Below are 25710 nucleotides of genomic sequence, written 5' to 3'. Positions count from 1 at the left end.
GTACATTTAAAGCAGCTCTTGAGGAAGATACAGATACAGACCCGCTGCATCAAGTTAGCAGAAGGTGTTTCTTTTTTCAAAATAAAAGTTGTAATAGCAGTATCAAAGTCTTAATTTGTAATAAGTAATGTCTGAACGGTAAGGTATAGATCCTCAAATATCAGAATCAGAATCAGAATCAGAATCAGAATCACTTTTATTGTCACTGTACCTGGGTACAATGAGATTAATAAACACCATCAAGTCAGTGCGAGAGACAATGTCTCAGAAATAATAATAATAATAATATACAAATAATATACAAACAGACATAAGGTGCACACTTTGAATTGCAGTAGTGAAAAAAATAAATATGGTCCATATACATGTGAGATATTGCACAAATACACACTTAGGACACTTAAATAACTAATGGCTGTAAATATTATCTATACTATGTATACTACTGATACTACTACTACTACTTCTACTATTACTAATAATAATAATAATAATAGTAATTATTATGATGATGATGATGATGATGATGACTTTATTATTATTATTATTATTATTATTGTTGTTGTTGTTGTTGTAGCAAACATTTCAAGGCAATCTTTCGCATTTAAGTAGATGTGGTCACTTGTATTAGACTCAACAGTTAGCTAATCAATCATGACTTTATCTACTTTTTTTGGCCATTGGTGATTTAAAAAAAAAATTATCTTGGAGAAGTTGTTGAACAATGCTTACCATGAAACACATAGCTCATTCATTTCGTTTTTCAAAAGAAAAAAACAGAAAGATAGATAGGAAGTCGATACCCTTATTCTGAAGGAACACGACCGGAAGTCTCAGATACCGTTAAAGTGGTTCACAGCTGAGGAGCAATGGAGGAGTACCAGGCAGAGGAGGAGGTGGGTTACTACTGGAAACTAGTTATTACATGTATTATACCACCTAGAAACAACACTCAGACATAACCAATTAAAATATAATTCATGCTTTCTTAAGGTTGTAATGCCACACGTGGTAAATGTTAGCTTTAGAAGAGGAGCAGCCATGTTGAGCGGCTAGCTAACACTCAGCTGTTGTTTCTCTCCAACAGACTGCGTTCGTCGTTGAAGAAGTGAGCAAAATCATAAAAGAGGTAAACAAACACTACATTGATTCATGTATTTCAGTTGATACACAAAGTTTATCTACACTGTAGCGCCTCATTGTAACCGTTAACTTGGACTCGTTATGTTTAGCTACCTGTTGGTTGCTAAGGACACTAAGGGTTGTTGCTAGGCAGCGTGCATACAATGTAGCCTACTGGTAGAGTTTATTCCATCCAACACATCAGTTATTATAAATATGAAGATTTTTTTCAGATCAATTTATGCAGCATTTAGCTGGTTAAGTTGTATTATATGATGCATTCACTGCCCTACAAAGTCTAACTGCAGTAACTACGAAAAAGGTAAAACTGCTACAACCTTCTACATGTATTGATGATGTAATTCTTATGCTCAAAAATCATGATTTATTTGACCTTTGACCCCAAAAATGTAGTTACTGCACTCTGGTTTTGCCGAAAAAGGTTCTAATAGTAATGACAAACAGAGTGCAGTAACTATAATGTTGTTGTCTTCTTTATGCTTTTATATTTTGTTTTCAGCAGGGCCGGTTCTAGCCCATTGGCTGCCCTAGGCGATATTGAGATTTTGCGCCCCCCTCCCCGAACCACATCCATTCCATGTATTCATTCTGATATAGGTACACTATGTTATATGTATTATGCTGTACACTAATATTTGATACATGAACTACAAGCAAGGTAATGGTCTCAGAACATTTTTATTTTTAGAAACTTTGGAACTTTACCAACAACAACTGAATTGAAAATACGAAATAAATAAATAAATAAATAAGAAAACACAGATCTTCATCAAATTAAGAATGGCAAAGACTGAAAATAAATAAAATGTAGACATACAAATGCAATAAAAATAAACATAAAAATGAAATTTAAATGTACATTTATATTTGATACATGAACTACATACAGGCAATATAATGGTCTCAACATTTTAATTTTTAGAAACTTTGACGAGTGACGACACCCATGCACGTATCATATTTTATATAATATAATATTACATTTTCATTCGAAATATGGGTTGGGGCATGTTCATTTAATTCAATGAGGGTTTTATTGCCCATGCTTTTTTAAAAATGTTTTGTTAATCAATGTTGTTAAAACAAAGATGTATGCTTAAGGGCGCCACAAGGGGGCGCCCCCTGCCAATTTGGCGCCCTAGGCAGCCGCCTTGGTGGCCTGTAGGAATAACCGGCCCTGCTAGGCAGCGTCCATACAATGTACTGGTAGAGTTTATTCCATCCAACAGATCAGTTATTATAAATATGAAGATTTTTTTTCAGATCAATTTATGCAGCATTTAGCTGGTTAAGTTGTATTATATGATGCGTTCACTGCCCTACAAAGTCTAACTGCAGTAACTACGAAAAAGGTAAAACTGCTACAACCTTCTACATGTATTGATGATGTAATTCTTATGCTCAAAAATCATGATGATTTATTTGACCTTTGACCCCAAAAATGAAGTTACTGCACTCTGGTTTTGCTGAAAAAGGTTCTAATAGTAATGACAAACAGAGTGCAGTAACTATAATGTTGTTGTCTTCTTTATGCTTTTATATTTTGTTTTCAGTGAATAAACATTTTCAAATTGATTTTGTTATAAATTTATTTAAAAGTGTTTAACAACTCTATTCAAAGATGTGTGTATTTTAGATTTAATATTATAAAGAAATGTTATATTTTAGTCTTAATATATTTTCATCTCACTTTTTTACTTCGTCACTATCTAGATAATAATTTCCCTTTCAAATAAACTTATAATTTTTATTATTTTTATGTTTAAATTAGTATATATATCAAAAGCAGACTGTGGTAAGTGCAATTACTGCTTGGTTTTCAGTTGGATTTTGTGGTTTTTATATAATTATTTCTCTGAAATAAAGCAACATTTAAATCTAACTTTGTCACAAGATAAAACAGACATCAAGGGGTTCATTTTTAGTTATAACTTAATTTTGACCAAAAATTTAGTTACTGCAGTTAGACTTTGTAGGACAGTATACAATGTAGTCGTAGAGTTTATTCCATCCAACAGATTATTATAACGATTTTTTCAGATCAATGTATGCAGCATTTAGCTGGTTGAGTTGTATTATATGATGCGTACAGTATTGACTCAAAAGCCACATGGAGGACTTTGCTGTTGTAACGGAAGAAAAGCATTCACTCAAGGTTCATCTTAATTTGCAGTGTAAATTAAAATGATTAAAATCACCATTAGCCATAAATAACAATTCAAAAAGCTTCAAACAAGTTTTATAATTTAAAAATGTCCCACGTTAAACAAAATGTAATCCTTGACAATTTTGCTATGATTTTTTTTAAACTTTTTTTTCTTGGCTGATTATAGTCACTCTGTACTTTGATTTCGGGCTGGGCGATATGTCGATATAAAAGATATATCGATATTTTTAAAAATATTATATGGAATTAGACCATATCGCATATATCGATATGGTTTTTTTTTTCTTTCTTTATATATATAAATGCTGCCCTTACTAGGGTTTGTCATATTTAGTTCTTTTGTAATGTTTGTTATTCTTTTCTCATATAAATATATTTATTTCAGAAAAAGATTGGCCTTTTTTACTTCATAAGCTATTTTTATTTAAGATATTTTTTTATTTAAATGTGCACTTTATGGAGCTTTGATTAAAAAAGGTACTCCTGTTGTTATACAGTATTTATGTTCACTTAAATAAACAGTTTGCTCTCACTTTGTGATAAAAATATTGGGATATATATCGTATATTGATATTCAGCCTTAATATATCGGGATATGACTTTTGGTCCATATCGCCCAGCCCTACTTTGATTATGTAATACCAATTACATGTCAATCATTATTATATATAATTATATAGCTGTATTATTGTATCGTCTATTAAAAAATATAACACTGTGTGTGTTGATCAGTTCTTATTAATTAAACTCCACTGTGTTTAAACTGTGTTCTGCAGTCAGTAGAAGCAGCCATAGGAGGAAATGCCTACCAGCACAGCAGAGTGAACCAATGGACCACCACTGTAGTGGAGCAGTGCCTCAGTCAACTCAGCAAGCTGGGGAAGCCTTTCAAATATATCGGTACATGTGCTGCTGCGGTAAAAACTATATTATTCTGATGGTTCTTGGGCTGAGAAGTTAAAAGACAGCTGTGTGTTTTCCCACAGTGACCTGTGTCATCATGCAGAAGAACGGAGCCGGTCTGCAAACAGCCAGCACATGCTTCTGGGACAACTCTACCGATGGTAAAATACAGTAGACATGTTGTTAATGTGATCTTCTGGTAACACTTATTCAACATTAATTAGTTGCTTATTAGCATGCAAATAAGGAACATATTGGCTCTTAATTAGTCATTATTAAGTAGTTATTAATGCCTTATTCTGCATGGCCTTATTATACAACCAGTAAGACATTAACTAAGAGTTTTCCCTTATGATCTCAATATGCTTTACTTTGTATGGGCTTCATAAGTCTCTACATAACGTCACTGGTAGACTAACATTGGTGCAAAGTGACCCACTTCGTAGAGTAATGATTGACATTACAAACTACCAATCCTCATCCAAAAGGAGCCACCAGTCACGTCAAAGGTCTGGAGAAGGTGCTACTTGCCGTTTCCATGGTTTCATTCACCGTTATGTAGAGACTTATAAAGTCCATACAAAGTAAAACATATTAAAATCATAACTCATATACAACAACTTCCTTACTTACTGCTAATTAGCAATAATTCTGAGGTTATTGAGGGAAAACTCTTAGCTTACTGGTTGTATAATAAGGCCATGCAGAATAAGGCATTAATAACTACTTAATAATGACTAATTAAGAGTCAATGTTACTAATTTGCATGCTAATAAGCAACTAATTAATGTTGAATATGTGTTCCCTAATATAAAGTGTTACCAATGTTCTTTTTTTGTTCTCTTAGACACAACTAATCAATTTGCTCTTGAGCTTTTAAGTGATCCACTTTCATAATGTACCTTGTTGAATTTAAATGTTACAGAATTGTTCTTGTGTTCCTCCTAACAGGAAGCTGTGTGGTGAGATGGGAGAACAAGTCCATGTACTGTATCGTCATTGTTTTTGGGCTGGCCATCTGAGCCAACGACCATGTTTGAAATGTACAGGATATTGTGGATTTTTCTGAACAAGTATGTTATAATTGGTCATGTTGGCCATATTTAAATAAACAGCTATGGGTTTTTTATATTAAGTGCAATTGATTAAAACAATATTAACTTGTATATACTTTGCTTTATTTACATGTGACATGACAGAATGCAAAATGTACAGCTTTTTATCTCTTGAAGCAACAAAAATTGCAACAACCATCAACACATCAGGACCCACAACAATCTCATTTAACCACCAAGCTACATTCACACTGCAAGAATCAAAAATGTACATTGGTGTCAACACATTAACACTTTTCAGATTGCAGCTCGTTTAGAGGAAATGTAAAGACAAGGCACCATCTTGATTAGAATACATGATATACTATTTTGTAAAGAAAGGAAACACATTTGTTTTGGCTGTTATAAGTCCAGTTCTATAAAACAAAGTAAAGAGCAGCAAGTCTCACATTGTAAGCAATAATAAGGAAAGTTACAAACGAAAAAATAATTACTTAAAATGTGTTCTACATAAGGCAAAAATATATTTGGCCAGTTGTATGATTGCAGTTTGTTCAGGGAAAGTAATGTGTAGCGCCATAAATCAGTAGTCCATTTACAAGTCGTGTAAAATCCTTACAATTCATCAAAAGCCATTCGTCCATGTAGTCATATAGTACAGTATCAAATGCCACGTTTCAGCAAAATAAATTAAACAAGTGCAATTACAAAGCTACTTTCCAAGGGAAGAATTGGCAAAAGAAGTGGTAAGAGTGAAGTGGTATCTAAGGCGCTCTTTGTATTTTTAATAACATGTCTGAGAAAAATGAGAATTTGTGAATACTCAACACCGATTTGGCACTTCCCAGTTAATCACTAACACATAAGCTTCCTTAAACTTCTACCACCAGTAAAATACTCAGCTTGGTCAGATATATGCATCTTCATTTTCCTCAGACTGTCAGCGAGCACAATGGAATGGCAAAAATAATACAGTGCATAAGAGAGAAAAAAGTGGTTCAACACAAAGCATTAAAAATAACATCCTTTTTACACAAACAAAAAAAATCCCAATTAATATTAGCACTTCTCCCGATCATTTCTTACTATCAGGTTGTGTAGAAATGCTGGTTCTGAGGGAAAGAGTTTACAAACAGGTAAAAACTTTGACCATTGTACATCTGAGTTAGTTTTCAATGAGACTGAAAGCATGAACACTGAAGACAAAAGTTTGAGCGGCCACATGCCCCAACTTTCAGTAAAAGTACAGTACATTCAGAAGTGTGGGAACTTTTTTAAAAATATAGTTATGTACACTTGCAGTTCATCATTTCATATTACCAATGCAAGTACTCCTTATTTACACATACACATGAAGCTTTGTTGTTTTGTATTCTCATAGATTCCAACAGGGGACACGAAGCAGGAACAAGTGAGTCAGATCTGCTCAGTCGCTGTCGGTCTCATCCTGGTACTTGGCGGTGGCTTTGATAGCGCGTCCGTTTTGTAAAGGCATGTCCTCGTAATCACTCCTTCACAAAGACAGAAACATCAGCTGGTTAATGACGGTTCACACTGGAAGGAGTAACTAACTATTCACAGGGAAGCTTTGGTACTTTTCAACCAGGACTATTTTCTGGGTCTAGTTTTGCTTTGGGCTTAAACGTAATCCTTCAGTGCAATATGCAACTTTAGGCTACGTTTACATGAGGATGGTCTGAACAGAAGACCCAAAAGTGGCGTCGCGTCTTCACTTTTTATTCCACGCTTAGACGAGCGTTTTCAGGAGGAAATCTGCGTGCTGCTTGAATGCATGCCAGCATCACTTAAAGCCATAAGAGCATCTTTGGGCATGTGGAAGTTTTCACGCCACGCATTTCCATCAGCTACTCCTTCCACAAAGTTCTCCTCCATCACTAGATCTCCCAGGTCTCGTTCACAGCCGTCTGGCTCGCCTCCCACCAATTGCTGCATCCAGAATGTGATGGAGGTAATTCCAGATCCTTCTCTGTTCACTAATACTATCTGTACATATCCTGTACATTTGGTGGAAAGACTCCTGTAAGTTTATTAGAGCTGCCAGAGCAGCTTGAAGGTCCCACGCATGGAAATAATCCCACGTTTGTTTATTTCCCTCTACTGGAGCATGTATGTGACGTTAACGCGTACGTGAGCAGAGTTTTGTGTCTTGGCAGTATAGACGGACATGCTACGGCGGAGCGGATTACAGTTTTACATCCTGGAAGGAGGTTTCAGATTTTTACGTTTTTAAGCTCCAAAAACGCTGTCATCGTCTAAACGAAAGGCACTTCCCATAAAATATTTTGTCGTTTTTACCCGCAAGCTTCCTCGTGTAAACGGGGCCTTAATGTACACTGAAATCGACTAAAATTGCTTGTTTTTGCCACAATTAGGCTCAGATTTTCTGTCTGACAACATTATGAAAAGAAACCTATTGGGCATGAGTCATGATTTTCAAATGTTCAAATAGTCATTAAATCATAAGTAATAAAAATTGAATAATTTATGGGACTATTCTCATCTTTTTAGCACGTTCCAACTGACATTAACGCTAAACATACTTAGAAACACAGCCTCTGATTGGTCGACTGACTCAACCTAAGGCTTCATGGACAACTAACAGCAACAGTGTAAAAGAGGCTAATGATTGTTTTCAACATAAACATTAATCCTTATAAGAGAATAAATTCAGACGGATTAATCATTTTAAATTAATTTTACAAAATTATTATTCCTTTTACAGACATGAAAAGTGGGAAAATAAGGTCCAGGTTGAAAAATAGCCCTTGAAGTAAAAAAATGCTTACCCGTATATTACTTCATCATCTGAGTCATTTAGCATGGAGAAAGCAGGGTTATCCTTCAACTGGGAATCTGTGAAATTTATCAAAACCAGTTTGGTTAAAACATTCATTTATCATCTTCATCATCTACTGAATAAAAAAAACAAAAACTGCTGTTTTACTGACCATAAAGTGCATTTTTGGAGGGGGAATACACAAATGCCAGTGTGTACAAATAAAAGTTGAGCAGACCATAGAATGATAAAAATTCAGCTGGTAAGTTTGGAGTTAAGGAATCATTTCTCACTATTTAAGACATCAATACAGAATCTCATTAGAAAAAGAGAGAGGAGATAAAAATGTGTACATAATAGTTTACAGTCAAAGAAATGAGAGGAATCGCTGAAGGTTGAAAAACAGAAGAGAAAGTGAAAATAGTTTAAGTTCCTGTCTTTCTTTCATTTCTCAGGTTATACACATATTTAAAAAAAGTTTACATGTGGCATTATTATATATGAAGCTGATAACTTGTAATGTAAATACCTGTAATAAAGTTATAATAAAAAACATGGCATATCAAAATCAAATATGATTTGAAAGGATATAGTTTTGGTAATGAGTTGACAGTTCAGCCACAAAATTGTCCTGGAGAGCCTTGGCACCAAACCTCAGGTACAGGATGACCATGCTGCAGGAGAAACAGCAGCAACAAACACAAGGTTGAATTAACTGTGAAGAACCTTATCAAAGAATTACAAAAAAAATTGAATAATGTTCTTTTAGGTTTTGTTTAACACACCTTATGACAAGGACCACAAACGTCAGCGCTGTCAGAAACCTGAGCCGGAGATCTAGAGGTTGAAAACACAAAGCACTTTAATGTCATTACAGTAAAAGCAGCTGACTTGAATTAATGATTTAATGTGACAATGAGGCTCCAAAGCCTGTTTTGCCATTAAGTGTAGCAATAGCATATTCAGAAATATAGTACATTTCATAAATCCAGGTAGCCTATAGGTAGGTAGACACTAGCTATAGGCACACTAGCGTCCACGCTAGCTGCTATATGTTTAGCATTGAGGTGATACTGTGCTGCGGTGATATGTGAATTCCTTGTTGCCTAGCAACACAACCATGCTCTTATGGACGCTTCCATCCGTTGGTTTTTAGTAACTAAATGTCCCATCATCCACGGGGCCAACCAAAGGTCTCATCAGCTTCTTCCTTCATGTTCACTGTGGTTTGTTGTTGTCTCAACTCATCAACACTAGTTGGTGCTCCAGTATAATCGGTCCCCCTGAAACTCATCCAGTGAGAAACGTTCCGCGGTGCAAAAATAAGTGCGATTAAAATGCGTCGATTTTTTGAACGCATTAATTTTTGTTTAATTAATTAATCTTAATTAACGCGTTAAAGTCCCGGCCCTAGTTTAAACATGTTATTAGTAGTGACATTTCGAAGTGTTGTAAGTGTTTTATATTGCTTTTGTGTTGGAACTGGAATCAATAAGATGTGTGAATCATTGGGGAGTTTGTGGCTGCTATAATGCAGCTGACCACTAGATGTCCCTGGTAGGGTCTGTCTGTCTTTGAGGCTTTGAAGCTTCAAATCTTTGTTTCGATACAATCAGGAGGTCGTTCATTTCCAGCTGCCATAAGACTGTACAACACCAGCACAACCTGAATGTGTTGTAGTTTTTCTTTCTTTCTCTTCTGCACATTTTTGCATATAATTTGCACTCTGCACACTCCTCACTTAATTTGCACTAAGTTGTATATAGTATATTGTATATTGTTAAATGTCTTTTTCTTAGATTGTTATTTTTTATATTTATCTTAAATTTTGTGTGAAATTTGTGTGGTCGGCTGTAACAAAGAAATTTCCCCACTGTTGGATTAATAAAGTCAATCTAATCTAATCTAATCTCAGGCTCCGTTTACACGAGGACGGTCTCAACAGAAGACACAAAAGTGGTGTCACGTCTTCACTTTTTATTCCTCGTTTAGACGAGCATTTTCGGGAGGAAATCTGCTGCATACGGTGACGCAAAAGTGTGTGAAATTGGATTGTATGCAGCCAGGCAGCATCACTTAAAGCCATAAGAGCATCTTTGGGCATGCAGAAGTTTTCACGCCACACATTTTCATCAGCTACTCCTTCCACAAAGTTCTCCACCATCACTAGATCTCCCAGGCCGTCTGGCTCCTCCCACCAATTGCTGCATCCAGAATGTGATGGAGGTAATTCCAGATCCTTCTCTGTTCACTAATACTATCTGTACATATCCTGTACATTTGGTGGAAAGACTCCTGTAAGTTTATTAGAGCTGCCAGAGCAGCTTGAAGGTCCGACGCATGGAAATAATCCCACATGTTTGTTTATTTTCCTGTACTGGAGCATGTATGTGACGTAAACACATACGTGACGTGAGCAGATCAGATCAGAGTTTTGTGTCTTGTCAGTGTAGACGACGTATTTTAGCGTATTTAAGTTTTCCACTTTGGAAGATGGTTTCAGATTTTTGCGTCTTTAAGCCCCCAAAACGCCGTCACCGTCTAAACGAAAGGCACTTCTGATAAAATATTTTGTCGTTTTTACCCGCGAGCGTCCTCGTGTAAACGGGGCCTAAGAAGGCTCAAAAGCTTCACAAGGCTTCATCCGCCCATCTCTAATTTAACGTAATGTAATGAATCTAGTCCAGAGAGGTGTGTGTGGTACCTGAGTAGGGCATGTTCTTGAGTTCAGAACAAGCTCTGACCACCAGGAAGACCAGGTACAGGATGTAGAGGGCAACGACTATCAGGAAGAACACTTTCATGCCCTGGAGAAAAAAAAAAAGCATGGGGTTTTATTAAACTGTGGTGAAAACAAATGAAACAACACTTTAGCATGAAACATACTATTAAACATAACAGTCTCACCTGAAAGTTCCCTATGTCCACTTTATACTGATAGGTAGGGTCTTGGAGTTCATTAACCCTGCAGATTTAGAAAGAGAGATTTTTTTCAGTCCTGTTGCAGTTCACAGTGTGAATGAGGCTCCTCGTGGCCAGCGGGGCCAGACTTACGTTTGCCAAATGCCCAGTGTAACAGCCGAGAGCCACAGAAGACCCACAATGATCAGCTTCGGCAGGTAGAACGTCAGACATTTCCTCTCACCCTGTGGAGACGACAGGAAATACATGAAATAATGCTTTCCTCTCAAAATGAGAGGAAAGCATTAAGGAATAGTAGAGGAATGAATCAGCGTATCGGACCCACGATATGATTTTATCCCGATACGATTAGAGCTGCAACAATTAATCGATTAATCGAACAATAATCGATTATTAAATTAAACGTCAACTATTTTGATAATCGAATAATTGGTTTGAGCAGACAGCTCTTAAGAGCTTTTTTCACCTTCTTCAATGTGAATATTTCTGTTTTCTCTGTTCCTTAATAACAATAAACTGAATATGTCTTTGGTTTGTGGATAAGGGATTTGAGGACGTCATCTTGTGGTTTGGGAAACACTGATTGATATTTTTCAACATTTTATTGACCAAACAACTAATCGATTAATCGTTTAAATAATCGACAGATTAATCGATAATGAAAATAATCGTTAGTTGCAGCCCTAGATACGATATTATTGCGATTTTAAGTATTTTTGCAATATGGTGAGTATTGTGATACAATATATTGAGATTTAACTTTTTAACTGCATTTTGTGTCCACAAAATGAAATTCAATCAAGAATTGCTTTGTCCAATGAGAGAAAATTCTCAGTCTATTCATCTCACTTCAGTCTTTTATTTCTCCACAATGAGAGTCAAACCCACAGACTGACCAACAAAGTATTCAGTCAGACTGAACTGAACGAATATCAAACATGTATGGACGACAACAACTGCAGCATTTTATCAAACTTTCAGAAACTTTAAGCTTCACTGCTCTGAAGTTTTTTGAATGAAATATAAAAATAGCCGAACTTTACAGCATTATTTCAACAACTTCCGGACACCATATCCTGATGCAAATATATATTCCCTATTTATTCCCTGGATCTTCTAGTTTCATGTGATATCAGTATATTACTAGTATATTACTACTATTACTACATTACTAGTATCTCCAGTATATTCCTTAAAGTGAGTCTGCTAAAAAAAAAAAAAAGTCGAAAATGCTGATGCTAAATAAACGCTAAATATCGATACTTGTCAGCCATGAACCGATATAATATTGCCTCAATACCGTGATACGATGCTGTGGCGTGCTGGACCCACCTGAACCCTGATGCCGTGATAAACACAGAGCCAGAAGAGCAGCAGGGCGCACAGGAACAGAGCCTGGAAGAAAGCGTCTAACGTTCCTGGAAACCAGCTGTTGACCAGGAACGACAGCGGGAAGAACGGATCTGAACAGCAAAAGCAAGAAAACACAATAAACAACACAGCTGACCTGAGAGATGGACACGTTTATAACATAGATGCAGCTGTAACTGTATCAATGTGCCAGATTGTGTCTTATGGGCTGGGTTTACACCAAAAGATGTCCCCAGTCCCAGACTAAAAACTGAAAGTCTTTAGTAAATCTAGGAGTTTTACTGGAGTCACAGCGCTCCCGTCATCTCCATCGTTAAGTTTAAGGTAATAATCTGCTCTGTTTCATATCAGTCTTTTCCTAGTCTTGGGTTTGCGACTTCCACAGGAAAAAGGAACATCACAATAATGCTAGTAAGCTCAGTACTAAATAAAAAAATATAGTGATGTCATATATTTAGATTTTTGGAGGCGCTGTTTCTTAGTAAAGAGAACAGTAAGGAGACCCAGTTAAGATGTATAAATAAATGTATACATAAACAAGTAATAAATAATCAATGATTAATGTATGATTGACTAAATGAAAGTTGATAGAGCTGATGATATAATTATTCAACTAAACACATTATAATTAAATAGGACATAAATGTATATCATGAATTCATTTCTAAATGTTAATTTCCTTTATTCTTCCTTATATCTATTTTTACTGTTAAATAGTCAACTTTTCATGTCAGAAAAAACAGAAACCCTTTTTCAGCTTTGTGAGGGGCATTCTGTGGCATTTTGTGTTTCCAACACAAACCACTGCACACACTAGAGCAGCTGGAGCCAAAAAAAGTTTTTACTAAGAACATGATGGGGGGAAAAATGCTAAAATAATCTAGTTATAGTCTTGTAAATAGTGACCCTGCAGGATTCACACTCTGTCTAAAATCTCAGTGTGAGACTAGAAACTCTCAACACTTGTCTTTAGATGTGAGCAGGCGTGAGCTGATAGTTTTCCAGGAGTCTTTTCCAAATCTTGTCTTCTGGTGTATATGTAGCATTAGGGTGTAATATGCCTCCTTGAACTCACCGTTGTAGAGCAGCAGCAGAGGCAGCAGGATAGACATCCACTTCTGTTCGATGCCCCAGTCCCTCATGGAAAACTTCCTCAGAGAGTGAGCAAACATACACTGGGACATGCAGAGAAACTAATGTTAGTCATGCATTTGATAAATATTTATCATAAGTACTGCATTGATTGATTGATTGATTTTATTTGACCATTCTTGATATAAAAAAATATGAAACAGCAACCTGTGTCATACGTAATATAAATAGATAAAAAATAGTCAGGGATGACACAATAAAGCCCTAAGGCTTATTTCCATTGTGGTCCCTATAAGGCAGGAGACAGGGGAAAGTAGCAGCATATCTTACATAAATCAAACAAGTATCATTCTTTCATACATCATCATCAGCTCAATCATTCATAAGCCACATAAAAACATAAATTACAGTTTCAAATATACACGACAGATACAGATTGGCAACATTCTAAGATTGGTGTTTAAAACTGCGTATGCTTCTGATTGATTTAAGTGGGCCAGGTAGTGGACCTGTTCCAAAGAATAGTTCCAGCATAAAGAAAGGACTTTTTACCAATGTTTGTCTTAACTCTAGGTGGTACAAAATCTGTTAAGCTTCCCCTAGTGGAATAGCGGTGAACTTAATTTACTCTATTTATGCACTTATGTGATATTAAAGCAGAAGAGGGAGGTTACTTACAACTCATTTCCCTGACCATTTTAACAGAAGTTTAAAACTATACTTTAATTGAAAACTAGTCAAAAAGTAAGAAAACAAAAATATTGCGTATATAAAAAGAGCTATATAAAATCATGTTTTTCATCAATCCAACTGTATTTAAATGCTGGTGAAAGATGTGGCACATTGCATTTATCATGAAAAAGTCACATTATCCTACAAAACATGACAAAAGCTCAGGAAATAAAAGTTAAAAAAAACATTTATAGAAAGCAATTTTCAAAAATAAATCCTATAGGAAAAGTGCCTTTTATTAACATTCCTAGCTAACGGATGTTACACATGAAGCTATATTTTACCAGAAAAACAGTTCAGTGCAAGTTATGTCCAGATGTAATTTGAATGTGTACATTAATAAAAGAGTAATAATTTCAATAGTTTTTCTGGTGCCAAATAGTGTAGAAACTTTGCAGAACGAGCAGGATGAAAAACAGCTTCTTTCCCTCAGCTGTCAGAACTCTCAACACTCACACAGGATGAATTAATTAAAATGTGCAATAAAACGGACATGTGCAATACAACTGATATGTGCAAAACATTCAATCTACCTCATCTATAAATTATAGCATTTGCAGTAGTCATTTATCTATTTTTATACTTTATTACATCACATGTCCTTGTTCTTGTTTTGTCCTTGTTTAGCTCAGTATTTTTAAATGTTTTTACTCATGTTGTTTTGTGTTATGATTGTCACAACAATGCAACTTATGCAGTGGCACTTTCAATATTGTTGTATAGTGAGCTGTATAATGACAATAAAGGCTATTTGATTTGATTTGATTTGTATAAACTTTAACAGACTAGTCCACTAACCATGCACCGCCCAGAATATTAAGATCTAAAACATTAATCTGTTTTCTCTGTTTTCTTACCGTCACCATAAAAGTCAACACCACGAAGACAAAGCGGAACCAGATCTCCACTTGTGAGAAGGTGGGGTTGTAGGTTTTCCACTGTGGAGGACAAAAGGAAATAAAAAAAAAGAGTTAATTAAAATAAAAAGTTTCCTACTGACCTATCAGCTCAAGCTATATTGAAGAAAATAAATAAATACAAAGATTGTTTCATGAGCTGAAAGAAAAACACTGCCAGGATTTTATCACTCACCACAAACTTGACCTTGATCTCATAAGTGATATTTTCGAGGCCCTTGAAGCTGACTATCACCTGGTACTGGGTGTAGTTCAGATAGCCCAGATGGAGCACAATGATCTCATCACATTTCTGTAAAGAGATGAGAAACGCTGAGTCACCAGCCTGCATCAATAAGCTGATCTGAGGATGTTACTGTCTGTCTGACACGTTCATTTAATTACATTCTTTACTCAGAAACACCAATTCATATCAAAAATGTAATTTCAATCTCAAGATGATAAGGGAGAAAGATCTGTCTTGTACACTGGATGAAAAAACATGGGAGAATACAGAAGAGAAGCCAGAGGCTAACAAATTAGCATATTCACCAAAAGGTATTCATTAAAACAACAGTCAACAGACTGAAAATCATTATTTAGGCATTAATTGGATCTTTCAAACACTTCACAACATTTGTCAGTAAGAAAATAAACCAAGGGCTTGAAACTCCATGCCAGATATTTTTTTTTTTTGATCATATTCGGCCAAGTAAAACCGGAGATAATATCAAATTTATTTAGTATTAAAATATAGAACTAGAGATTATCCTCATTTTACCTCTTATATGTAATATTTGCAACCTGTGCTCATATTGCAACATTAAAAATTCTGTGTATTGAAATATCATTTTCAAGATCAGATTTTAAGTTTTCCTTTGTTTCTTTTGGGTTCAACATTTTTATCAAGTAAGTCAAAGTTAAAAATTAATTATCAGGACATATAGGTGAGGTAACACTGAAAAAACTGACACCAATATGGCATGGTGAAGATTTTTAACCGATTTTTTAAAGGACATAATAGCCGAGGGTTAATTAATAATGATATATGTTGGAAGTGTGGGGCAGAAAGTGGCACATTTATCCACCATGCATTATGAGAATGCTCTAAGATCCTTACCTTGTGGGAAAAAATGATAGATTATATGAATCCCTTCATTTGCACTACATACTGCACTATATATATATATATATATATATATATATATATATATATATATATATATATATATATATATACTTGCACTACTGTACAGTTAGCTCTGTATTGTTTTATATAATTCATTCCTGTATATACTTCATTTTTTATATAAATCATTCCTGTATATATTGCACTATGATTCACTTAATTACCGTTTAAGCACTTCTGGTTAGATGCTATCTGCATTCGTTGCTTTGTACTTGTGACATGTGCAATGACAAAGTCGAATCTAATCTAATCTAATCTAATCTAATCTAATGAGCAAATCATTAAATTGTGAACTTCCCAGGTCACCAAGACTATGTCTCATTGGAGACAGGACTATGGTACCCCTGTTGGACAAATACAGTTTTAGACTATTAAAAACTGGTCTAATAACATGTGCACAGACTTTTCTGAGGTGTTGGAGGGAACCCCATGAGATTGAATTGTGAAAATGATATGATAAAAGAAAAACTGTTGTGAAAATGATGAGTTTTGTTAGACATATGTGTTAATTTGCCTGCTCGCCTTCACACCTGCCTGTCTCATGTTTAGTTAATTTATATTCAGATTTTGTATTTTATTAATTTATTTTATTTCTTATTTTATTTTAATTATTATTTATTTACTATTTTTTTTATGACCTCCATCCTGTCTGTTTTGTCCGATGTTCCTTTGTCTGTTGTAATAATGAAAATATAATATAAACTTTGAATAAAAAAAAAAAAAATGTAATTTTATAAAGTCACAGTGCCGTTCTTGTTGCTGCTGCCTGACTAAGGTTTTTTATACTGTATATTCATATTTATTCTGCACTGGAATTCTACTCCTTCTTTAGACACTTTATATTTTAGTGTATTTTTATATTTTATTGCTCGAAGTATGCCTAGGTTGTTCTTTTTATTTAATTGTGTTGTCATTGTCTCTGTGTGTAATGCTGCTGCTACACTGCAATTTCCCAGCCTGTCTGTCTGTCTGTCTGTCTGTCTGTCTGTCTGTCTGTCTGTCTGTCTGTCTATCTATCTATCTATCTATCTATCTATCTATCTATCTATCTATCCATCTATCTATCCATCCATCCATCCATCCATCCATCCATCCATCCATCCATCCATCCATCCATCCATCAATCCACCCACCCATCTATCTACCTACCTACCTACCTACCTACCTACCAAGCTATCTATCTATCTATCTATCTATCTATCTATCTATCTATCTATCTATCTATCTATCTATCTATCTATCTATCTATCTATCTAAATGATTAATGAGTTAGTGTGAGAGAAAGAAGGTGTCTGAGGTTCACTGATTGACACTTACAGCCCCACAGTGCAGTGTTCTGGACTTCTGGTGCATGTTGTTGATGTGCTTGACGCTGGCGTCCTGCCTCACTCCCTTCAGCTTCACGTTGAGCTCGAAAGGCTGCTTGAAGTCTCCCACTGACACACACAGCAACAAAACATGCACGTTGTTATTCATTTAGGACAACTTTGCAAAAAAGAATAAAGCTGGTAAACATTATGTGCAGCTCTTTGTCTTACTGTTGCTGTGTTCAGCCTGCACCACACAGGTGAGCCACAGCTGCTGGTTGTAGGTGGTGAGGGGAGGAGACACTAGACTGAAGGGCCCAGTCTGAAAACATACAATCAATTACATTATTAATAACTAATCATTATAAGGGCCACTCATTAATGGGTGATTCTCATAAGGCCAGTCTAAGTTATGTCTGTGAAGATTATAAGGACATACTTTATTAAAGTAAATATATATGAATAAATGAGGCATAAGGCCATAATGAGGCACAATTCATTGCTTTTTGCTAAAATAATATTTTCTATATTTTTTAACATATTTTTGATTCACAAATAAATTACCGTAATGTGTCCAGATAAAAATTTCATGGTTTCCCCACACTTTATAAAAATAAACATTTGTTTAAAAATGTATAATTTAACAGAATATAATCAAACATAATGGTTTTTAGCAATGTATAAAGAACAAAATCTGAATGAAAATTGATGAGAAAAAATGGTTAAATGTTACGGTAATGATAGAATTGTTTACATTATAAATATATTTATATTTTAATAAAATACATTTTGGTGATACACGCTATCCTTGAACATATTTAAGTGTTTGCCAAAGAATAAAACCCCAAAGAAAGTTGTTTTTTATTTCTATTTAAAAATGTGTTACGGTAATGAATTTTGTTGCTCACAGTGTCTTTAAAAACGGCATAAAATACATTACAATTTTTCAAATAGATTATAAATTCATATTAAACAGTGACTATAGATTATATACGTTATAAAGGGTCAAAGAAAATATGTATTTAATGCTCTTGGATTTTTGCTATGAGCTGCACCATGTTCATGAGAATCACCCTAATGAAAGTAATCCAAACAAACAAGTGATTTCAGTAAGAACGCTTAGCTTGGATCATCACAAAACCCAATGATTTCTCCTGGGATAGGGTTGGAATCACAGCATAGAGAACAATGTCATACTTATAAAATATTAAAATTACAATTGTATAAAATAAAAATCTGTGTCTACAAACTTCTGAAATGGCAAAACACTTTGTTATGAGTTCATTACCCACAATAAGAAATGGCTTTACTTTTACAGATTTTCTAGAAAATAAGATGAGATAACGCATATATACACGTATAATACACAATATTTCATGCAAAAATTGCAGTAAATGTTTTCATCCTCTTTCCTCATTCCTGTTTTTATCTGATTAAACTAATTCAAGTGAATATCTTTGTGTTTTGAACTTGTGCTATGTTGGTTTAAGTCTGTTGTTATTAAGTAAAAAGTCATGAATGTGCAGCATTTTTGCAGAAGTTAAGTGACTGCATTCATTACATGCATATAGGGGTGTGCCATATCGTATCGTTCACGATAATATCGTTTTGTTTTTTTATGGTTAAAAAAATGCATATCATGATATTGGCAACGTTCCTACTTCTTGATGTAGTGGTGAAAGTTGTTTTAATCACAAAAAACTACTTATTCCTTGTCGCTAAACACATGCAGCTTTCAAAATAAGAGCACAGTGTGTTGACAGAATCCACCACAGAACTTACAAGAAGACTGTCAAAATAAGATGCCTTAAATAAAACATACAAGAACCTTTATTCTCCTTTACAAAATGTCATTAAAATATGCCCCCGGAACCCCTAAATGGTTATTTTGATTATTTTCTCATACTCAAGTCATAGTCAAGAGTAAATTTTTTTGTATTTGGCAACTGTTGAGACTTGCACTTCACACTACATTTCAGATTTTTATTTATTTATACAGACTAAAAAAATCATATTTTCTATATCTTTTTAAGTATTTGGTAATATCGTCAAGAATATCGTTATCGCAAAAATAGCCTGAAATATCGTGATATTCTTTTAGGGCCATATCGCCCAGCCCTACATGCTTATCAAGTAACAGTCATGTGTTTAATCTTACCTTTACTGAGAGGTTTTTGAGAAGGATCTGGTCACCGTTGTGCTCCTGCTCAGCAATAATCTTCGGACCTATATGAATCAAGAAGACACATATTCAGTGGGTGACCTGCTATCTGTTTCAGAAGTGACAACACCAGGACAGAATAAAAGTCATTTGGAAATAAAAAAGAAAACAAACATCATTCTTCCACTGATTGTCTAGGGAGCAGCTCCAGACCTGATATGCTGCCAGGTTTGAGACTTACTATTCTGGTTCCTGGCTTTTAGAGAGACTGACTCATGTTAACAAATATTTATTTAACTTTACATGCTGTGGAAATAAAACGTTGGGATTTTCAGGACTATATTATCAGAGCATTATATTTTGTAAGTATGAGTTACTTAGCGATAATTATGGTCATTTTCCTCATAAATATGAGCTATAGTAGTCAACATTACGGGACACTAAGACCTCAACTGCTACAGTCCTGCTTTTTTTAATTATTATTATTATTTACCACCAATTAATTCTTGTAATTATGGTGGTGTTTTCTCATAAATAGGTCAAAATTGTAAGACATAGAGAAACCATCTCACAAGTCTGACTGTGGTTGAAATTAAGGCAAAGACTGAATACAAATGACAGATTTTTAGTGATTAGGAATGCAACACATTCATATTGGCATGAAATATTTGATTTCTTTTCATTGATTTTGGGGATTCAACGAGACACAGATCTTCTTTTAATAATTCTGGGAACATCTGAAGGGCTAAAGAAGCTAAATAGTGCACAACAGCACCTTCTGGCCTATGGCCTTATAAACAGCAGAAAAACTGAGAGGTCCCTCATTTAAGCATTGATTTTACTGATTTGACAGACACGTCACATTTGAGAGAATTCGGTTTATTATGAAAGACAAGTTGAGGGATTTTGATAAAATCTGACATCCTTTGGTTTCTCATCTCAAAAGAGAATCTGATTGATTGACGCACTGTCGCCCCTTTTTTTCTCTCTTTTTTTCTTGTCCTGTCCTTTTTGTTTCATCTGCTCTGTTGATGCTTGTTTACTTGCTATTCATTTTTGTCATTAGTCTTTTTTGTCAGGGATTAGTTTTTGTCACCTTCTGTACAAAACAAAGGAAACATAACTGTCGACTGTTAATTTCTCTGTTAAGTGACTGGTTTCCCAATAAACATATTGGAAACAGGAATGTAACGCATCGAATCACAACGAAGGTAATTTAGTGTGAAATGTTTGGGCTACTTGATGTTTAAAATCAGGACTGTGTCATCAGAGTGTGACCAGCAGGTGACTCACTCTCTGTGATAAAATGACTCCTGAGCAGCAGCTGTGCAGAATGTTTATGAACCTGTGAAGTACCTGCGATCCCGATGAAGACTGTGAGTCCAAAGCAGATCAGGAAACACACAAAGACCAGGACAAAGTGTCTTTTGGACAGAGTGTAGAGCCGCATGGGGGCCAACCTGTCACAGGGACACATTCACTGTTAACACACACACACACAAGATAAAAAATAAACTAAAACTAAAACAAGCTAACCACTGGAGCAGCGAGCAGACAGAGAGAGAGAAAGGACCCGACAGGAGGAGAGTTTGCTGTCTGTCTGTGTTGGGCAGAATAAAAATAAATCTCCATCCATAATGCTGCTGAGGTTCACATATGTCAACACGGCTAGCTCCCATGCTAGCTCGGCTAGCAGTAACAGATGGTAGTTAAACAGCTCCACAGTGGCTCTAGCACTGCCCCCTCACACATTAAAACACAGGCGACTCATCCCAGACCGAACCGCTGATTAAATATTACACTTACCGCTCCATTTCTGTCGTTTCGCGTCTCCGTGGAGAGAAAAAACGTTAAAGTTTAACAGCTGCTCCACATCCGGGTTAGCATCAGTCTGCGACAACTGGACGGCAACGTCATCAGGTGGGAGGGGCCTGATGACTGCATCACGTGATCAGGCCCCTCACACCGATGACGTTGCCTTCCAGTTCCAGAGGGGAGCCAATAGGAGCGGGACTTAGTCCTGTTTAATGTTTTTATGCATTTAAATATTTTTATTTCTGTTTATTTCGCAAAAAAAGAGTGCGGGTTGAGGTCACCTTATTAAACAAATATATTATTAATATTTTTATTTATTTATTTTTTACTTTTTCTTTTACTACATTTCTCTCCCAAACTTCTTCTATTCAGTAGTCATAATAATGATACAAAACATGAGTGATAAAATTAATAACAATAAAAGAATAAAAAGAGGGCAAAGGGAACATTGAATAGAGGTTTTTAATGCATTTTTCGCCTGATGGCTTTCTGATTTGTAGTAAACTGGTGAATATTGGATTTTCTTTCAGACTATTTGCATAAAACTTACCAAAATAAAAAACACCAAGACATAACTTCTATCCAGACCATTTATAACTAATTTAAAAGAGAGAGAGAGAAAAAAGGAAAAGTTTGTCTCACATAACTTGTCAACATTAACCCAGAAGTTTTTTTAACTTACATTTATTATCAAAAGAAAGAAAGATGTGGATGATAAATAAAGACATAAAATTAGTTCATAGCTTTATAAAATCTTGACACAGTTATAGACGACTGTGAGTGGTTTCAATAGCCCAGGGGTCGGGAACCTTTACTAACTAAAGAGCCACTGAAAAAATGCCACAAACCTTATTTTCAGCCTTAAAATGAAAATAAAACAGCCTACTAAGTCTAAATTAGCCTATTAACATTACTAACAGCAATGAGCATTTATTAATATGATTTTGTCAGAACTAGACTTGAAATTGGCAAAGTTTAGAGTTTAAGGCGCCGGGCCATAGACTTTAGGCCTACACCAATGATAAATGAACATTTAATGTAAATAACATTTTTAAAAAACCTGCACTGGACTGAAATGCACAACTCATTACATATTATGTTCTCCATTTCCCTGCCACTTTAACATGTTTGCACTACTAGTTTTTTTAGATTGGTCTTGGTTGTTTGTTTGTATTTTTATTTAATACTATTTTTTTTATCTTTATCTTCCATTTTATTATTCTATTTTTATTATCGTATCTGTTTTACTCCGTACTTGTGCTGCTGCAACACTTGAATGTCTTCCATGGGAGATCAATAAAGGAATATTTTGTCTTATCTTAACGGAATAACGGTTTCATTGTGTATAATGTTGTTGTCACAGCAACAGGGAGACACTGCAGATGGCCACATGTGGCTCCGGAGCCTCAGGTTGCCCCCCCCTGCACTAGCCTATAATATCACAATATCAGATTAAGATGATTGATTATAAGAATTACATAACAGACAACACTTAAGACATAATAATAATAATAATAAGTTATAATAATACAGTCTTGAAGCGGTCTAATGGCTGAACGTTCACATGCGTAACACCAACACGTCACACGTCAGCTTTTAATTTATAATGAGCTAAAATAAATAAATAAATAAAAAAATCTAATGAGCTATGTAAGCGATTTTAGTTCATTTCCTTACATGTGAACGTCAACATTTACATTTTAAATCAGGCACACTGATGTTTCAGCACCATTGAATGAGCTGCAGCATAAATGGTTAAATAACAAGACAACACTTGTTGCCTTTGACAGGAATAAAGAGGCCTCTACCTGCTTGGAGCCTATATACTAAGAATATGTGTCAAATGCATAGAATTATGCTAAAATTATACTATTTTTTCCAATTTACAGATTTTTCTTGAATTAATCTATTGTGGAGCTGTTCAAATGTAGCAATAATAATACTAACATAAAGGTAAAAGAACACATCTACCATAATAACACAACATGATATGTGACAACCAGCCCTGCTTCAAGGTGCAGATGATGAGTTATAATTCACAGCATTGAACGCAGAAATATACCAATATATCCGATTGAGATGATTGATTATAAGAATTACATAATAGACAACACTTAAGACATAATAATAATAATAATAATAATAAGTAATTATAATAAAGTCTTGAGACTGTCTAATGGCTGAACGTCCTCTACGTTCACATGCGTAACACCAACACGTCACACGTCAGCTTTTAATTCCTAATGAGCTAAAATAAATAAATAAATAAAAAATCTAATGAGCTATGTAAGCGATTTTAGTTCATTTCCTTTCATGTGATCGTCAACATTTACATTTTAAATCAGGCACACTGATGTTTCAGCACCATTGAATGAGCTGCAGCATAAATGGTTAAATAACAAGACAACACTTGTTGCCTTTGACAGGAATAAAGAGGCCTCTACCTGCTTGGATATGCTAAAATTATACTATTTTTTCCAATTTACAGATTTTTCTTGAATTAATCTATAGTGGAGCTGTTCAAATGTAGCAATAATAATACTAACATAAAGGTAAAAGAACACATCTACCATAATAACACAACATGATGAGATGATGAGTTATAATTCACAGCATTGGATGCAGAAATATACCATAACGCAGCCAGAAATGGCTCCAGAGACAAACAGGGACCCACCTGTAAAAGCGATCATCCCTGTAAGGGGTCAGGTCCTCCTTCAGCTCGGTGTAGGCCTCCTGGATCTTCCTGCAGAAGTATTTCAGCTCGCTGTACAGAGGGTTCTCCAAGCCGGAGGAGTAGTCGGTGTCCATGATGTTTCAGAGAGCAGCAGAGAGTCTGACGGCTGAAAATGGCGATGAGAGAAACGAGCCGCAGCCTGCAGAGAGACACAATGATCCGCCTGTGTCGCCGCGGCGTTTCATTGAAAATGCAGCCGAAGCTGTTTTGTTTGTGTTGGTTCAAAGGAAGAAAAAAAAAAAGCTGTAAAAAAAAAATGAAGAGGGGGCGGAAACACATAGGCAGCACACAGGAGGAGGTCACGTGACCAGAGTTCAGCACCACGGACAGAGACAGAGAGAGACAGACAGACAGATAGACAGATAGACACCAGTAGGTGCTTCAGTGTAATGTAAAATAAAATAATGTATACTAATGAATCACCAAACACTGACTTATCTAATTATATACAGGATCATCTCAATAAATTAGAATATGATGAAAAGTTCATTTCCAGTAGTTCAAGTCAACCAAGTCTTGAGTCATATAGATGCAAAAAGAATGGTAAAAGGTAATTTTAGTGATTTTTAGTGAATATTTTTAGTTATTAAATGCATACTGTTTCCATATAAAGTGTTTTTTCAGGATAATCTCACCTGTAGTAATTAGGGCATTTCAAATGTGATCTACTACAGCAATCAGAATGGTAAAAGGTCATTTTAGTGAATTTTTGTGAATATTTTCAGTTATTAAATGCATACTGTTTCCATATAAAGTGTTTTTTCAGGATAATCTCACCTGTAGTAGGGCATTGTTAATATGATCTACTACAGCAATCAGAATGGTAAAAGGTAATTGTAGTGATTTTTAGTGAACATTTTTCATGACTAAATTCATACTGAAACATGTAATTGGCAGACGGTCCCAATCGAATGTCTAACCAATGTCCAATAACAAACCAACTTTACCTCGGTAGAATTTTCAGAGTCCAACATTTCCATATTAACTCTATGGAGTATTTGACTATTTTGTCCATTTTTGAATCATTTTCATTCTGCCTGTATACACCACTTAAAAATGTTTAATGTTTTTCAGCACAACCTCACCTATATGACCTGATAATAATTGATTTTTTTATTCTGACTTACTGGATCAACGTTTAGAACCAAAGAAACAAAGAAAAACCAACATAAATGTGATCTTTTGATTGTGTGTGATCCTGTCATACAACTCTGGTTTTTATTCTAGTGGGACTCTATTTTATTTGTGTCTTGTGTGTTTAGTATAACAATTTAGGTCAAATATGTGTGTTTTTTAGTCATTTTGTGTCTTTTTTGGTCAATTTGTCCAATAAACAATAAACAATAAACAGCAACAGCGTCGCTGGTTCGAATCCAGCTCTGTGGAGTTTGCATGTTTTCCCAGTGTCAGCGTGGGTTCTCTC

At 35.1% G+C, this 25710-nt stretch overlaps 2 protein-coding genes across 3 annotated transcripts; one reads left to right on the top strand and one right to left on the bottom strand.

The window, feature by feature from the left end:
• Positions 1-852: 852 nt before the first annotated feature.
• Positions 853-5379, top strand: dynlt1b (dynein light chain Tctex-type 1b). The gene is made up of 5 exons (XM_059356033.1): positions 853-896; positions 1088-1129; positions 4087-4210; positions 4297-4374; positions 5165-5379. The coding sequence occupies exons 1-5, from the start codon at positions 870-872 to the stop codon at positions 5233-5235; spliced, it is 342 nt and encodes a 113-aa protein (XP_059212016.1). The 5' UTR covers positions 853-869; the 3' UTR covers positions 5236-5379.
• Positions 5380-5523: 144 nt separating this feature from the next.
• On the bottom strand, positions 5524-24535 carry tmem181 (transmembrane protein 181). Of its 2 annotated transcripts, none has more exons than XM_059356029.1 (17): positions 24228-24535; positions 21092-21195; positions 19733-19800; positions 17806-17896; positions 17585-17703; positions 15275-15391; positions 15040-15120; positions 13434-13533; positions 12320-12450; positions 11120-11211; positions 10973-11030; positions 10770-10872; positions 8851-8902; positions 8657-8739; positions 8238-8327; positions 8076-8142; positions 5524-6779 (listed from the first exon to the last, which is right to left on the bottom strand). In XM_059356029.1, exons 1-17 carry the CDS (start codon positions 24359-24361, stop codon positions 6695-6697), a joined length of 1575 nt encoding a protein of 524 aa, XP_059212012.1. In that variant the 5' UTR covers positions 24362-24535; the 3' UTR covers positions 5524-6694. The 2 variants fall into 2 exon arrangements, with proteins under 2 accessions (XP_059212012.1, XP_059212013.1); XM_059356030.1 differs by lacking the exon at positions 24228-24535 and adding an exon at positions 21542-21670.
• Positions 24536-25710: the final 1175 nt, after the last annotated feature.

This window comes from Centropristis striata, chromosome 18, assembly GCF_030273125.1.
Source record: "Centropristis striata isolate RG_2023a ecotype Rhode Island chromosome 18, C.striata_1.0, whole genome shotgun sequence".
Lineage (NCBI taxonomy): Eukaryota > Metazoa > Chordata > Actinopteri > Perciformes > Serranidae > Centropristis > Centropristis striata.
Note: the sequence above shows the minus strand (reverse complement) of the source record. Positions and strands in the feature narration are given on the sequence as shown.